Source organism: Drosophila eugracilis, unplaced genomic scaffold, assembly GCF_018153835.1.
Source record: "Drosophila eugracilis isolate 14026-0451.02 unplaced genomic scaffold, ASM1815383v1 contig_445, whole genome shotgun sequence".
Taxonomy (NCBI): domain Eukaryota; kingdom Metazoa; phylum Arthropoda; class Insecta; order Diptera; family Drosophilidae; genus Drosophila; species Drosophila eugracilis.
In genome coordinates, this window is record NW_024573311.1 from 929,785 (window position 1) to 945,596 (window position 15,812).

Here is a 15,812-nt window from a genome sequence, read left to right on the forward strand (position 1 = left end):
TTATAGGTCTCTTCTTATTTAGTAGATAAATTTTAAAAAGATACATTTTTTATGTTTATTGATAAAAATAAGTATTTAATTAAATGCTAAAAATGAAGAAGATAATATATTTAAATATATGAAATCATTACCTAAAATTTGAATTTAATTACTATTTAACCAACCGCCATTGTTTTTAAAGCACAACTTCTGGCAGCACCATCAGCTGAATGCTCGTGAGTTTTTCAACACTGACAAAACACCGGTAAACGAAACTCGTGTTGTTGTTTTGATTTTTTGGTTACATATTATTAGATTTAATAGGATTTATTATGCAGTTTTCTTTGAATTTCACAAGGAGCAGCATAGTTCCTCGACTGCACCGTTTTACATGCAAGATTGCCGTGGACGTGGATCCAGCCGTGGTCTCGGCATTGGAACAGGCCACCCTGAAACCCAGGAAACATCCCGGCGTGGTGAGACCCAATCATGTGGAGCTCCCTAAACAATTGAGTGATACTCTAAAGCGAATCGTGGGCGACCATCCTGTCAAGAAACTAATACATGACGGCCAACAGCTCAACGCCTACATCAAATCTCGCCATCCGCCTCCTACACAGGATGAGATTGAGAACAAGAAACGACTCATCATTGAGGAGATAAACTCAAAGATGCCTCTTGATCGCCTAGCGACACTGGGCGAGGAGGAGGTGGAACGATGGAAGCGAAAGCGGGAACAAGAGATTAACAAAAGACTGAGTCAGCGAATATACGCCTGGAAACGGATCGAATACGGTCCATACGAGTCCCTTGTCTATGCCATAGCTCGTGGTGCTCAGGAGTACGCCGTGATGAAGCGCGTTCTTACAGAGCTTGCACTGCGGGATGAGCAGTTCCGGCCACGCAGCTTCTTTGATTTTGGATCCGGCATCGGTACTGGCATGTGGGTGGCCAGCGAACTGTGGCGCGATCACATTTTCGAGTACTACAACGTGGACAGGTCCAAGGAGATGAACGAGATCTCTGAGTTAATTCTTCGGGACGGCCACGAAAACAAGCAGATAGCCTTGCGCAATGTTTTTTATAGACAATTTCTGCCGGCCATTGAAACCAATTACAATCTGGTCATTATTTCTCATACTCTCTTCGAGTTGGTAGACAAAGAGCAACGGGAGGACGTTCTGCGGAATCTGTGGCGAAAGTGCGATGGGTACATGGTCATAGTGGAGGAGGGAACCCGACGTGGTAGCGAGCTGGTCAACGAGGCCAGGCAGTTTTTATTAGACCTGGATCAGGAGGGACATACTGTAGCACCCGTAAGATTTTAGATATCAAATACATAAGAATTTTTAATAACTAATTTATACCTTTAGTGTCCGCACGACGTTCTCTGTCCCCGTCTTCGAGATCTGTCCGATCGCACGCCCTGCAACTTCCCGATTTCCTTCGCTCCTTTGCGATTGGGCAGCGATTCCTTGGCGGATCGTCATACCTCCCTCTATAGCTATGCTATTCTGCGGAAAGGTCCCCAATCCGATAGTTCCAGCTCCTGGCCGCGGATTGTACGACCCACCTTGGTAAGGTCAAAGCATGCTATCTGCCGGGTCTGCACGAATGAAGGCAATCTCCAAGAGGTCATTTTCACAAAGTCCAAGCACGGAAAGTGAGTAAAACCCACTTTTGCTTTTTCTAAGACTTTTCTAGCAAATATATCTTCTTTCCAGGTCTGCTTATTCTTGTGCGAAAGTAAGTCGTTGGGGGGATCGTTTGCCTATGTCGTTGGGACAACCGCAAGTCAATCCCAGCTCAACAGAATCACCCGCCGAAGAAGAAACTGTCTTAGCGTAGTTTAAGCTGTTAAATCAACATGTTAGGCATAAAGTCACGCCCTGAAGCTAATTGATACTAAAAACTGGCAACCAATTAGTCTATTTAATTATGTGCAAACAAATCGTTTCGGGCGGAGCTGAAATTAATTAAATAGTTGCATTTAAATTAACCATAGAATCCAAATGGCAGGGCCGCATGCTCATTGATACTAAATTTTGTTCAACGGTCAACACACCCTCACCTAGTTTTTAATGTTTGGCAAGACAAAAGGCGGATGCGACTGCGGATGGGTTGGCCCTGCCGTTTTGGATCAGCTTGTTATGTAATGTCACTAGTATATAAGAGTCTTTGCTTGGCCAATGGTCGCCGATGTCAGCAATCCCATTTGTATCCCATCCTGTATTTGTGGAGGGATATTTGAGCAGCGTTGGAGGCGCCGTTATTTCATCAACATTTTACTTTCAGAATGTAATATATTTAAACATAATTAACTAGAATAGTGTTGTTATATTTTGGATATTAAAATACCTGCTTATAAATATCAAGGTTTTTTTTTTAATATTTCTTTTAGTTATAATAGATCTTGTTACTCAGTCGCAATGTCTGGACTATAACTCCGTTTTAGTGGCCAATCCCACCTTGCCTGACATTTAGTTATGCGACTTTCAAAGTCTTAATAGGAGACGCGCCCTTTTAACGACCGCAGATCATCCCCTGCAGACATTCATCGCTTTTTGAAGTCCTGTGAGGCAAAAAGGGCATAGCGTGGTCGGAAAAGGGCAACATGTGGGGCGCGAAAAGTGGCACGCCGATTGGAAGGGGATGGGTGCGGAAGGACTACTTCCATATACATCAGGTTTTAGGGATTGGCTTTGGAAAAAGGTGTGTTATAGAGTAACGAACCGTGGATACATAAGGACGGATTTAAAACAGAGTAGGAAAGGACTCTATTCAACGGGCTGCTATCCTATGGGATTTTCTTGATTAAGGCTTACATTTTTGTATCAAATTTAATTTAGAGCAACTCTTTTAATATCTTATCACAAATTGTTTTGAAGACTCTTACATAGATTATATTGTTAAAATATTCTTATATTGTTGTTATTATCTTTGTAAGCTCTTTTAAACATATTTTTAGTGTTACCAATAATATTCTTCAGTGCTCTATCAGCGTTTACATAGAGTTAAAAAAATTGATCAATCTTGTAATTAAATACTCTGTTAGCAGCTTACATTTGCTGATAATCATTTTCAAATTTTGCTTTATTTTAAACTGGATGGGATATCGGTTCCTAAAAGTGGGTTATGAAGATAATTCAATTCATATTTTCACACCACATTTCTTGTGGGACCCAAATTTAATTAGGAAATGCATTTACACAGTCATTAACCCATTTAGAGGTGCGTATAAATGGCAGGATATATGACAGGATCCAACGACTGCTCTGTGTGCCAACCAAAGTCCATGCCCAGTTTCTGGATAAGCACACGTCATGGCGACCCTGGGGCAGTGGCATCTCCATCTCCATTTCCATCTGGGCTCTATGTAATCACTCCGGGTGATACTAGGTGGGGTCGCTGGTCGCTCGTTAAAAAGGCGCGTTCGCCGATGGTGTCAGCTGTCGCTCCGCTTCCATTTGGCTATTTGTATTAGTAAGGTGCGTCCCACAACAACAACTACAAGTAAATAATGGTGGCGTTTAGAAAGCATGCGCCGCTGTTGCAAGTGGTGCTAGTGACCCACCCACCCATTCAGCTAGACTGTCAGTCCAGTCAGCCAACCCCAACCGAGGCAACTCAGCCAACCAGGCAGCCGGCATTGTCAGCGCTTCCTTTTGTTCCCTAACCGTGAGTCTCTAGTTCTAATACGCTTGTACATACATAGTTAGATAGGTCGCCCGGGTCCGGGCGTTGATCACAAGTGGCTACCTACTAACTGGCGCTGGCTTCTGGCCATCAGTTCGAATCCGAGCGTGGCCGGGAAAAGTTGTGGTTGCGGTTCCGATGGCACCCATAGATCCAGTGAAAGTTACTTGGTTGATTATTTGTCCTGACTAAATTTAAGTCCTTTAGCGGCATATTTCATTCGCGCCTGTATCTTGCTGAACCGTTACCATATTGGCCCAAGATCCGGTTGAGCAAAATTTCAGGTGTGTGAGAAATTTGTTAAGCATTCATCGAAGGATTTCTAAAAGGATAAGTTTGTTGAGGGTCTTTATCTGGTATGTATTCAGGTGAATTGGAAGAAGTGGAATATAATAGTACAGATTCTTCTTCTCAGAATCAATAAGTCAAAAGCGTTGAGGCGCAACGTAATAGAAATTCGAATTTGTATAAGTTTACTAAAATAAATTTGTCATAAAATCACGCCATTAGTCATGATTTGTCAAATCCAGAGCAACAAAACTGTGGAAATAAACCACTTCCGATGAGCTTCAGATTTTGTCAAACATCATATTTAATCACTCCTGAGGCACACGCAGTACCCACGGTTATCAGTTTTTGGTTTTCGGTCGCTACAGAGATTTATGGCACCGAAATCGCCCACGACAAAAGCTTTAAAGAAGCCCCAACAATTCGGACTTTGCTTCCTAAGAAATATTGTTCTTGTATACAAGTCATAACAGCTACAATTACACTGAAATTGCATGATAACTAAACTCCTCCAAAATTTGATCGTGTTAGTGGTTTGTGGGTGCAATGATACTGGCGAAAAAATCAACTAGACCAAGCCGGATTACCTAAAACGAGGAATTTATGTGATTGTCTTGATTTGGTACCAGAAGTGATGAGCCTCCATGCGTCTTATTTACGACTTCCTATAGCCTTTTATGGCGCGAAACGATCATAAATTGTAATCTTATCGTTTACTTGGTGATCGCCGGCGTGCAGATTGTAGATGTAGTCAATATTTAAACTTATCGAACACTTATGTAAATTGTTATTTATAGTATTGGAACGAACTTCTCCAGTCATCGAGTATTTGCCACTTTATAAATCCCCGGAACCAGCTTAGACCGAAGTTCAAGCCCAACCAGCTGCTGATCACCAGTAGCACTTGATAAAGCCGTGACGTTTCGTAGGTTTTTTACACTTTGCTCCGTTCTCCATTATTAGCTTTGGAACATACATTACTTACTATATCAATCGGCTTTTGTTTAGTTCGAGTCGAGAACGGTCAAAGTCCATCTGAGGATTGAATCATATTGTTGTATCGGTACTCGTTTGATGGAGCAATTAATACGATAATAACTAAATAAGCACTTATCAATGAAGTTAAGTAACTAAGGAAATGTCAAGTGGGACAGAGCTGTGAGGAATGTCGAAATCTGAATAACAGAAAGTGAAAGCACAATGATTATACTGGAATTCATGGTGATTCGGTTTTAAAAATATCTCAGGCATTAGAACTATGATAATTAAGTATTTGAGAGTGAATATAAATAAAGTATACGAAATCCAACAAAAGTTTTTAGTCACTAAATGTTAACGTATTCTTCTCAACGACTTATTTGTACATCGATTGAAAGGTATTTTATTGATATAATTTCCATCATTGACAAACTAAACTTTGTTAAGTTAAATAAATATTCATATATTTTTGTTCTTTTCGTTTATGTTATAAAAACTATTACAAATTTTCATTAGTAAACATTTAAAAATAATTTCTAAAGCATTATAATGTATAAAATACTGAGAATTAAGTACATTTAAGTAGCTAAAAATATCACTCTACTCCCTATAAAACCAATTAAGAATAAAAAAAAGACTTCCGATAACCTTGCTCCGTGAATCTTAATTAACGGCAAGGGACCAATGAACAATGGACAAGGAAGCTAATCGGTGAAGTAACTCTGATTCATGAGCAGGCACAAAGAGCCTTAATAAGCAAAGTTGGTTGTTGGTGGGCACATTCTGAATATATAGGCATTGTAAACTGGCCCGATAATGTTGTCCGGGGATAGAACTCGCTATTGTTTCGCTGTGCGTTGCCATTGGCATAGAATAAAACCGAAACGAAGAAATCGACGGCGGCGCGGGAATGTTTATTACGTATTACGTATACGACCATTATGAAGTGTCGAAGAAATTCGATATGTGGACTTGTGACCCGAGCACGAACCGTTGTCAACCGGGCCAATCGGGCCGAGATCGTACTGCCAAAAAACTTAAAACTCAATTAGCTGCCACAGGTGAGTAGCTAAGTGTATGTACTGCAGGTGTGTCAGTGTTTGTGAGCGGCTCTTATCAGCGAAGGAAAACGACAATATAACAACGCCAAAACACTAATAACCGATGCGAAATATACGCCAGCAGAGACTGCCGAACGATCTTCGGGTCAGAGATGAGAACTTAGCTAACAAAATAAAATGAATAAGATATGTAATTACTTACAGAGTTTTTTAATTTTACCGTTAATGTAGAGATTGTTTGTTAATAAGAAATTTTCAATCATATAATCTTTAATTTTAATTTCCTAAAGTGTACCTTCAAGATATCACATAGAATTCCCTTCTATACAGAACTGTATGATCAGTCACTTTGTGCTTGAATTGTAAACTTTTCAATAACGTCAAGTTTTAAAACTAGAAACAAAACAGGTTTGATATTATAGTAAATGTTCTTATACATTAACATTTTCTTTTTTAAGATATAAGACATAAAGGTTTAATAATTCCCCGCCAGAGACGGAAAACCTGCCACCACTGAACGCCTTCGATAAAGCCTGCGTTGAAAGCACACCCACTTGGGCGCTGAGATACACAACACACACCAGCTGAGACGGCCGATAGTGTTCTTTGTGGCCATTGAGTCGTCAGCTGGGCCGATGAAGCGACTCTCCGACTTCTGGGGGGAACGGGTACTGGATCGGGAACGGCAACTGCTACTGCCATATAGCATTATAGCAGCTAGCTGGGATCACTGTTTGTTTACTGACCGCCAGTCGCGCACGTCGCTTCGAAGACGCTGTTACTCGGTTATGCGAATCGCGAGTTAAGTCGCTGGAATAAACTTGTCCTTATAAATCTCTTCCAGAGTGTGATAGTCCTGACACTTTAAAGGGTAAGGACTTCCCTTAAGTGTGGGCATAAGAAAAAATCAAGTGTAATCTAAATACAAAATTCTATGTTTACAAAGCTTGCGCCTTTAATTTATAAATTTTAAATTATATAAAAAATACATTATTGTTAAACTTTAAAGTTTGTGATTTATGTTAAATCAATCTAAGTGAAAACATGAAAATAAAACCATTAAAAATACAAAATAACGTGATAAATTAGAAGAAGGGAAAATTTTCAACTAAAGACAAAGGACAATTGTCGTTAGCCAGTACAGTATATATTATCTTCGGAAACAATTTTATAACAATTTTAAGGAAATTAGAATTTTGTAGTGATATGTGTACATAAAAAAGAAACACAATTTTTGACAATTTAAAAGTTGCATGCAATGATTATTGAGCAGACGAAGAAAAATGAATAAACGTTTTTTTAGACAGAAATTTATTGGCCAAGAACTTATCAGTGAAGTTAGATATAAACCCCAGTCTTTGTTAACAAATTGTCAGGGGCATAAAACTGATTCGAAGCACATAAAGGCAAGTGTTAAATGACTTAATGATTCATGCTTCGATATCTGCGATGGAATAGATACAAGTGATATGTATCTTTTGGCGTCAGTAGACCTGATCACTTCTGGGTCACTTCCGTTAAGACGACCCCCACCGGGTCGCATGACTATGTAAAACTGCTTAATCCGCTTTCTGTGTTCTGGATTGGCGATATGCGAATATAAATGAATTCGATTAACTGTACAGTTAGTGCTGTCACAGAATGCGGCAATCGCATTAAAAATCAATACGACAATAACCAGGGCCCAAAGATGGGTGGCGGCGGGTGTTATTTCTGAATTATCACATTATCAGAGTATAAACAGAAATCTGTTCCCATCGATCGGGATGGCGTTGCTCCCGTTTTCCCCCCGCGATCTCCGCTCGAACAGCTGCTGTTTTCGCTTCCATCTCCATCTCTCAGCTGCAGCGCAGAAAATCAGAATCGGAGAAGGGGATCCATGAACCGGTTTGCTCGGTCATCGATGCGAGGTATACAAAACATTGTTTCAGGGCAGCATCCAGTACATAAGTGCTGCTACGATGTTGGGCTATATATACGGACTCGGCGACATAAAGGCAGACATTTAAGTCCCCAAAAGTAGCAGGCAAACACGAAATATAAAGCTCAGGTCGAACAAAGGAATCCAAGAAATCGGAAAGTCCGGCAAAACGTGACCATAGAGCTCTGGTATCAATCAATATTGAAATTCAGCCAAACCTGATTAAGGCCCATCAACGTCACTCTCCGCTAGGGCCACTCCCTTCGTAACCCCGATTCTCCTTCCCGGGAATCCGGGGCATTGACATAGGTAATTGTGTTTGACAGCCCTGATAACAGCTTGTAAGTGCAGGGTTCAAGTGCAATTCTCATTAGCGAAGTCCCTACCTTTCCCAACTACTAACAAAAATAGAAAAGGGAAACGTCCCAGTTGCCCGGCCAGGGAATTTGCTCAGTTCGTGATAAGGCAGTCACAAATATTATATAGTAATTCGTCACAGCTTCGACAACAAATAAATTTATTCTTATTTTTCTATACATGACAATGCTGTTATCATGATTTCATATGATCATCTGGAACTAGGGAATCAGTAGCATAAATATTTATAACTCTGCCTACCGTTTAAGAGGGTCTTTCATTGAATATCTATAACTTATTAATTATTGAAATATTCTGTAAGACTTAACTACAACCTCGCATTGATAATCCATAGACAACCCATCTTTATAGCTACAGCTTTGTCACCAGCAGTATTGACGACAACGGCTCTTCCATTTGTTGTTAACTCTCCGCATGGGACAATGCTTTTGTTATGATCAGTTCGGATGGGATCGGATCAGATCGGTTGGGATCGCGGATCAATAGCAGATGTGCATACGACAACATTCACGATTGCAATTTCATTTCCACTCAATTGTGCCGTTTTATTGTTTGCCCGCCTCCGCCTCAACGGCTGTACCTTGATCTTTTCGCAAATCTGTGCATTAAATGTACTCGCATTTAATTGTCTCTTGCGGCAGTGCGAAATGTGGAGTAAACTGCGTGCTACATTTTGCTTATGTAAACTCACAATTAATTGGGACTGTTGCAGATAACTGAAATGTTTCATCACCCATCCAATTTGACAGATCTTCGTTTAATCTGGGGTATCATCTACAAGGGATTAGTTGCTTTTTCCCTGTCAATTTTAGGGCTCTATAAATAAACAATCGCAACCAATTCGAATGATGAGGTCTAGATGACAAAGGTTGATCGATCTGTCAGCGTTCGATCAAAGTGCGAATTGAGCTGCAATGAAACCAGTTTTAATGGGCTAAGCTAAATATTTGATATTGGTCAGCAACAGGTTGCACACCAGATTCGCAGATTTAGTCACGCATCTTGCATAATCTGCAAAATTAAATAATTTGCAGACAAGCTTCCAAAAAACCAGACATCATATTTCATTTGCACAACTAATTTAAAAATATTAAGGCTTTTGCTATTGTTTTTTCTTTTTTGTGCTAGAGGTAACTGAGATGTATAATACGTCTTAGTCATCAATAAAGTTAAAATTAATACTGATTATATAAACAAGCCTCTACTTCCAATTGATTAGCAATGTTAAATCAAAAACAAAGAGTGATAAAGATAAGACTTATCTTCTAGCTAAGCATAATCAAAAAGGAACAAATATATTTAAATTTTAATGATTGTATAAATACACACAATATTAAAAGGTTCGAATTATTAAAAGGTTTTTTAACTCCTTCCATAGGTTATCCCAGAATCCCAGAATGGCGACATCGCGGGAACAGTTCTTGTTCGGCAACGAAAACGGAGTTGCCGGCCTCGGTTTGGGTATTGAGGTCGGGGAGGTGACCTCTAGTCGAGTCTACAACACCACCACAGTGCCTGTTAGCAATTCTGGAGGATGGCGAAATGCGCAGTCTAGTGTCACGCCCCCACCAGTCCCCACTCCGCCGCAGGTGGCGTATACCAATGGATCCACATCCGCGGCCAGTAAACAGCCGCCATTGGAACCCGTGGTGGAGGAGGAGGTGCACTTCGATACCGATGCCCTAAACAACCTGCCAGCCCGTGAGCCCGTGGACATGGAATTCAGAGAGCTGTCCCTCACCGTGAAATTGGGCTTTAACCGAGGTGAGCTACCAAAGGAAGGCGCCATTTACGATCCACTGTGATCGCATGATCTAAGATATGGCTCGATAAGATTGCAAGTGGGAAACTTAAAATTAGCTAGGAGCTATGACCATGTTCAGTTTTTATGTGTTTTACGATCAGCGGTTACTCTTTGTGATGTGTTCTTACAGATCGACCTTAAGAAGTTGTTATCCTTTTGATATAGTGAACGCTCTGGATATTAATTTAAAGTATTGTTTTTTGAAACCAGTTTTATAAATAGAATAGTGCAAGTTTAGGGAAGATTTCAATTGAATATTAGAAAAAATATAACAAAAATATGGATGTTTGTAGATTATAAGAAATTTGTCTTCAAGGTTATTGCTTTCGGCAATGCTTCACATACCAATCAGCCATAAACACTTGCTTGCTAGTTCTTTTACCAACTTGGTTTCCCATTGATTAGATAAGCGTCGATCACTCCGATCACACCTCCTTCCCGGTTGTATATATTTCGGCAAGGCGTTTGTAACGCGGCCAGTTAGTCATTCATAAATTCCCTATTGTAGAGTTTACACAATAAGAAAGAATAACTTCTCCTTAAGAAAATGAATAGAGTATTTGTAGTTCAATATAAATGTTTAAAAAGAGTCTAACTTGCTAATTTCAAAGTTCAGAAGGAAGCAAACAGTAATTGATATCGGTATTGCCTTGCCCCTGGTAACTTGATTAGAACCCCGGTTGATGACCATACAATTATTTGCCCCGTGGCGGTAATTATACTAAAATAAAGATAATATGTGTGGTCAAATGTAAGGTAGATTGAAATCATGCCATTTTTATCATTGTGCTAAAATTGTATCTTGTTAAGGGAAATCAAAGTCTTTATTAAAATGGATTTTATGTTTTATTAAGCTGTTTTGAGTTGATTAGAGTACCTAACTAATCAGATTAGTAAATACAATGTTCAATAGTCGTTAATTATCTTGCTAAAATGACAGGTTTTAACTGTCTTTTCATATGCAACGATTTTAAAAATTGTTTAGCAGCTATTTGGTCTACTTACACTTTCTTGATTGATTAGGTATTTTTTCAAAGTTTCGTTCTTAAAAAGTTATTCAGTCAAGCAGATTAATAAAGCTAAAAAATGATATTTTAATTAAATAATACATAGGGGTAACATTTTTGATTGAGCCATTACCTTACTAGCCGTTTAATTGAGTTTAGTTATAGCCGGCAGTTGATTCAAGGAAAAAATCATTCGCTGCACGTGTATTTACGGGTTGTCCGTTGGTTCCCTGAACCTTGATACCAACGACCGTATAAAAATGTCTACTAAACGTTTATGGTCATTTATGATAGCATTAAGTAATTTCGCGGTTTTTTAGGATCCAAGGAAATCTTGCACAATGTATGCGGAAAGTTCCCCGGCAGCCAACTCATCGCCATTATGGGCCCTTCGGGAGCAGGAAAGTCTACTTTACTAGATGCTTTATCGGGTTTTAAAACGACCGGCGTGGATGGCTCCATCTTGCTTAATGGTCGACGGCGTGACTTGCGTAAGTATTATATAAAATCTTTCAAGTTGAAAAGCATTATATCTGATGTTTCTTGTTCAGCCTCCTTCCGTCGCATGTCCTGCTATATCACGCAGGATGATCGTCTCCAGCCTCTACTGACCGTGAATGAGAATATGCATATAGCCGCCGATCTTAAACTGGGTCAGACTGTCAGTTATGAGGAGAAGGAGAGCAGGGTGAGTCCATGAGTTGTCTTCAGTTGTTAGTCAATATCATAACTTCCACCACTTCCTTGGAAGATCGAGGATATTCTGCTGCTTCTAGGTCTGTACGATCACGATCAGACCCTAACAATGCGCCTGTCCGGTGGCCAAAAGAAGAGGCTATCCATTGCCATGGAGTTGATCAACAATCCCACTGTGATGTTTCTGGACGAGCCCACGACGTAAGAATCAATATATATTTACCAATCTAAGAAAGATTTACATATTCATTTTCTTTTCCAGTGGCTTGGACAGCAGCTCTTGCACAAAGGTCCTGGAGTTGCTCAAGAGGTTGACCAGTCAAGGTCGAACCATTATCTGCACAATCCATCAGCCTACGGCTAAGTTGTTCCAGATCTTTGATCAGGTTTACGTTCTATCAGCTGGAAACTGTGTCTACCAGGGCAGCACCCAAAAATTGGTGCCATTTCTGCATTCCGTGGATCTGCCCTGTCCCATGTACCACAATCCAGCGGATTACAGTGAGCTTAGCTAAATATTTTGCCTTGAATGAGACACTAATTAAACCCTTAATATTGCAGTTATCGAGCTGGCCTGCGGAGAGTATGGCTACGACAAAGTATACACCCTTAAAGTTGCCACGGAGAACGGGAGCTGCCTGACTTGGTTTGACAATCCCAGTGCCGTGTTGCGTTCTGATGTTTTGATGAGAAAGTATCCTATCCCAAAGAAAGCTAAAAGCCGTTCCTTGGAGGACACCAGCTACTCAAACCAATGCTCTGTGCTACTGCGACGCGGTTTCATCAAAGCCAAACGAGACACGACGATGACGCACTTAAGGATCGGAGTCAATATTGCGGTGGCTGCTTTGTTTGGAGCCATGTACGATCACACGGGACGAGAGGGATCTCGAGTGCTGGACAACTATAACTTACTATTTGCCATACTTATGCACCACTCAATGACCACGATGATGTTGACTGTTCTGACTTGTAAGTTTACATTAATTTATTGAATGGAAATGTTAACTAAATCAAATTACCTTTAATCAGTCCCCATGGATATTTCCATTCTGATCAAGGAGCACTTTAACCGCTGGTACTCACTCAAAGCTTATTACACTGCCATGACCCTTGTGGACCTGCCCATATCGGTGAGCTTTCGATTTAATTTTTCCCAATTTAGTCTTATTAACTAAGGTTTATCCTTTATAGACTATAAGTTGCTTTCTCTTTTACGGTAATCGTTTACCTATGGAGTTATCAGCCTATGGAGTGGGTTCGCTTCTGGATGTTCTTCGCCATTAGTTTACTGACCGTGTTTGTGGGCCATAGTTTTGGTTTGATGATTGGTGCCTGGTTCGATGTGGTCAACGGTACATTCTTGGCTCCAGTACTAACTATTCCGATGATGATGTTTGCCGGATTTGGAGTGACTTTGCGGGATCTGCCAAGCTACTTAAGATGGGGCAGTCACATATCATACTTAAGATATGGATTAGAAGGCTTCATAGCGGCCATATATGGTCTGGATCGAGGAGTTCTGGCCTGCGATGAGGCGCCCTACTGCCATTACAGGTATATAGTTTCAGGCATTTATGATTTTTCGATATTTAATATTTTTATCGCCCACAGGTATCCAAAGAAATTCTTAGATGAAATAACCATGAGAGGTGATCAGTTCTGGAACGATGTCATTGCTCTGGTTGCCATGATCCTAATTTTCCGACTGGTTTCCTACGTCGTGCTCAAGGCCAAGATCAAGTCAATCAGATAGGCTGTTTAGGGAAGACACACCTGTTGCCCATTCCTTGTATTAGAAATTAATTGTTGAACATTACGTTTAGTGCTATTAATATTTAAATAATATGTACAAGTACATAAAAACTGTTAAATAAAGCTACGATTTGTAACTAGCCTAGAAAGCCACGTTGACCTCTGTATCACACATTTCAGTTGCTCAGGCCTTGGGCAACTTCGGATTCTACTTTTGCATCGGATGTTGTTTTTAAAAGCTGATGTAGTTCTTTCGCACTTGTGGCCATTTCGGTGGAGTTCAGCTGTGATTACACTTTTTGTTAGCCTATTGTAGTTTCAAAATTTCCAAAATACTTACCACTACAACCTTTTGCCCAAGGGATTCCAGCAGTCTCTTCTTAAGGCGCAATAGCGATGTAGGTTGCTTGCTAAACTTTAGGGTCTGCTCTGCGGTTAGCAGTTCCACAAAGTACACACTCTCCTGGTCGCCCATTGTCTGTACTCGCAAGCTCGGCAGATTTATTCCAACAATGGGACACACCAAATCCACGCCCTCCACTTCTAAGTCCTCATTTAGGTCTTTGGCATATTTGGTCAAGTCCGGTCGATCCCTCAGCAAATAATTTGGTGCACGATCAAATTCTTTGAATGCCTGATCTGTTTTAAGTCGTGCGATTGATGGCTGCTCAATGGCTACAGCAGATCGCAGGACAATCAACCGGCTATCCACCTTGGGTTGATCACGTTGTCGTCGTTGTCCTGCCTTAAGTTCTTCGGCTGCATCAATCAGATCCTTAGAGTAGTGTCCCAAAGTGCACAATGAAAGGCAGGTGTCCACAAGATTGTCCGGAAAATTATCATATTCTCCATGGTCCAATTTTCGAAGAGCTGCCAGTTCAAGTTGCCTGATTTGCTGTGGAGACAATTCACAGTTGAGTTGAGCGCTGGCCCAAACAAATGTGGCTAAATCCTTGGCGCGCAAGTCTCCTGGTTTCAGCAAGTCATTAGTCGCTCTATAACTATTGCCAGGAATTTTTTTCCATCCCAAAGCTGTTCGGCAAAGAATGCGAAGATGTGTGCTAGTCCTCGGGGCTCAAACAGGGCGATCTTTGCGGGATCAAGGCAAATATTCTGCAAATGCTGGCATACTTGCTCGCTCTTAACGCGTTGCAACCGCAAAGCCTTGACAAAGATGGTCAGCAAAGCGTCGTTCCCTGCAGCGAACTGCAGATTCAATATGGCATCAACCAGGCGCGATTCATAGGCATTTCTCGCCTCGCCCGAAATCACTGTGGATGTTTTGTAGGCGGCATTGCTGACCACAGCCAGATCCATTTCACTTAAGGCAGGCAGATGAGAGAGTAGCTGCTCCTCGAGGAGCTGCTGGAAGTCGTTAGGTGATTTAGCCTGGTTTTTCTGCAATCCCAGATAGAAGCACACCTGAACGAATCGCTCTTTGTTATCCCGGAAGTCCTCCTTTACCAATCGCCGTACGGCTGACCAATAAAAGTCTGTCCGCTTCAACCAGGTCGGAATGAGGAAACAAAAATGAGTACAGGGTCTCTAGCACAGTGCCTGTGTCCATCTTGGTCAGTTGATTGGCCGCAAAGTTATCCAACGCGTTCAGAGCGGCCACATACATGGGCACAACGGCATTAGAGCGATAGCTGGAGGCTTGAATAATCAGAGCAGGTAGTTGAGAAGGATCAATCTTCTGTACTGTCCTCTGGAAGTACCGGTCATCCGTAATGGGGAAGAAGTCAGCGTACCGGACTGTCGTCTTGGGTAGCACATGATCCCGATCTCTATACCGCTCCATTGCAATATGCTTGGCGAATCGGGTGATCATTGTGCCGGTCTCGTCGGCAGTGTTTCTCAACACATCCCTGGGAGTGAAGGAGGCATAGTTTCTGACTGAGTTGCCCAGGTTGGTGAAGCCGGCAAAGCGGCGCAGCAGGGCATACATTTTGAATGTACTTCTTCCAAATTTATGTAATGAATTTACAAAACAACGTGCACATCCAATCCGCAAACATACGTTAAATCTGCTTTCGTTTTCCAGCACTGACGAATTTTCTTTGTAAGCGTACTGTTGCTAATTATTTAAAGTAGCATAAAATCATTTGTGCTAATTGCGTAGAGTTTGAATATTTTAGTTTTTGACTAGTTCTCAATTTAACACCGAACAACTACAAGAAGATTTTTATAATGTATAATACTTAAAACACTCTTAATATTTAATTGACGGAAAAAAGCTAAATTAACAG

The 15,812-nt window shown here is 40.9% G+C and overlaps 3 protein-coding genes across 3 annotated transcripts; 2 read left to right on the plus strand and 1 right to left on the minus strand.

Moving 5' to 3' along the window:
• The first annotated feature begins 249 nt into the window (after positions 1-249).
• Positions 250-2,348, plus strand: LOC108111169 (methyltransferase-like protein 17, mitochondrial). Its single transcript, XM_017220548.2, has 3 exons — positions 250-1,295; positions 1,353-1,642; positions 1,704-2,348. Exons 1-3 carry the CDS (start codon positions 312-314, stop codon positions 1,825-1,827), a joined length of 1,398 nt encoding a protein of 465 aa, XP_017076037.2. The 5' UTR covers positions 250-311; the 3' UTR covers positions 1,828-2,348.
• Positions 2,349-6,591: 4,243 nt separating this feature from the next.
• LOC108110775 (ATP-binding cassette sub-family G member 4) lies at positions 6,592-13,703 on the plus strand. The gene is made up of 10 exons (XM_041819069.1): positions 6,592-6,873; positions 9,680-10,065; positions 11,433-11,603; positions 11,664-11,800; positions 11,864-12,009; positions 12,071-12,309; positions 12,370-12,780; positions 12,841-12,945; positions 13,011-13,365; positions 13,423-13,703. The coding sequence occupies exons 2-10, from the start codon at positions 9,699-9,701 to the stop codon at positions 13,562-13,564; spliced, it is 2,073 nt and encodes a 690-aa protein (XP_041675003.1). The 5' UTR covers positions 6,592-6,873; positions 9,680-9,698; the 3' UTR covers positions 13,565-13,703.
• LOC108110776 lies at positions 13,625-15,752 on the minus strand. Its single transcript, XM_017219995.2, is given in 4 exon segments — positions 13,625-13,847; positions 13,904-14,544; positions 14,547-15,087; positions 15,089-15,752. Coding segments are annotated over 4 exon segments (1,713 nt in total). The 5' UTR covers positions 15,512-15,752; the 3' UTR covers positions 13,625-13,739.
• Between the last annotated feature and the right edge of the window lie 60 nt (positions 15,753-15,812).

Coding starts and splice junctions, on each gene's coding strand:
- LOC108111169 (XM_017220548.2), top strand. CDS start 312: ATGCAGTTTTCTTTGAATTTCACAAGGAGCAGCATAGTTCCTCGACTG. Junction 1,296..1,352: donor AGGGACATACTGTAGCACCC/GTAAGATTTTAG, acceptor TTATACCTTTAG/TGTCCGCACGACGTTCTCTG. Junction 1,643..1,703: donor ACAAAGTCCAAGCACGGAAA/GTGAGTAAAACC, acceptor TCTTCTTTCCAG/GTCTGCTTATTCTTGTGCGA.
- LOC108110775 (XM_041819069.1), top strand. CDS start 9,699: ATGGCGACATCGCGGGAACAGTTCTTGTTCGGCAACGAAAACGGAGTT. Junction 11,604..11,663: donor TGGTCGACGGCGTGACTTGC/GTAAGTATTATA, acceptor TTTCTTGTTCAG/CCTCCTTCCGTCGCATGTCC. Junction 12,010..12,070: donor TTTCTGGACGAGCCCACGAC/GTAAGAATCAAT, acceptor TTTCTTTTCCAG/TGGCTTGGACAGCAGCTCTT.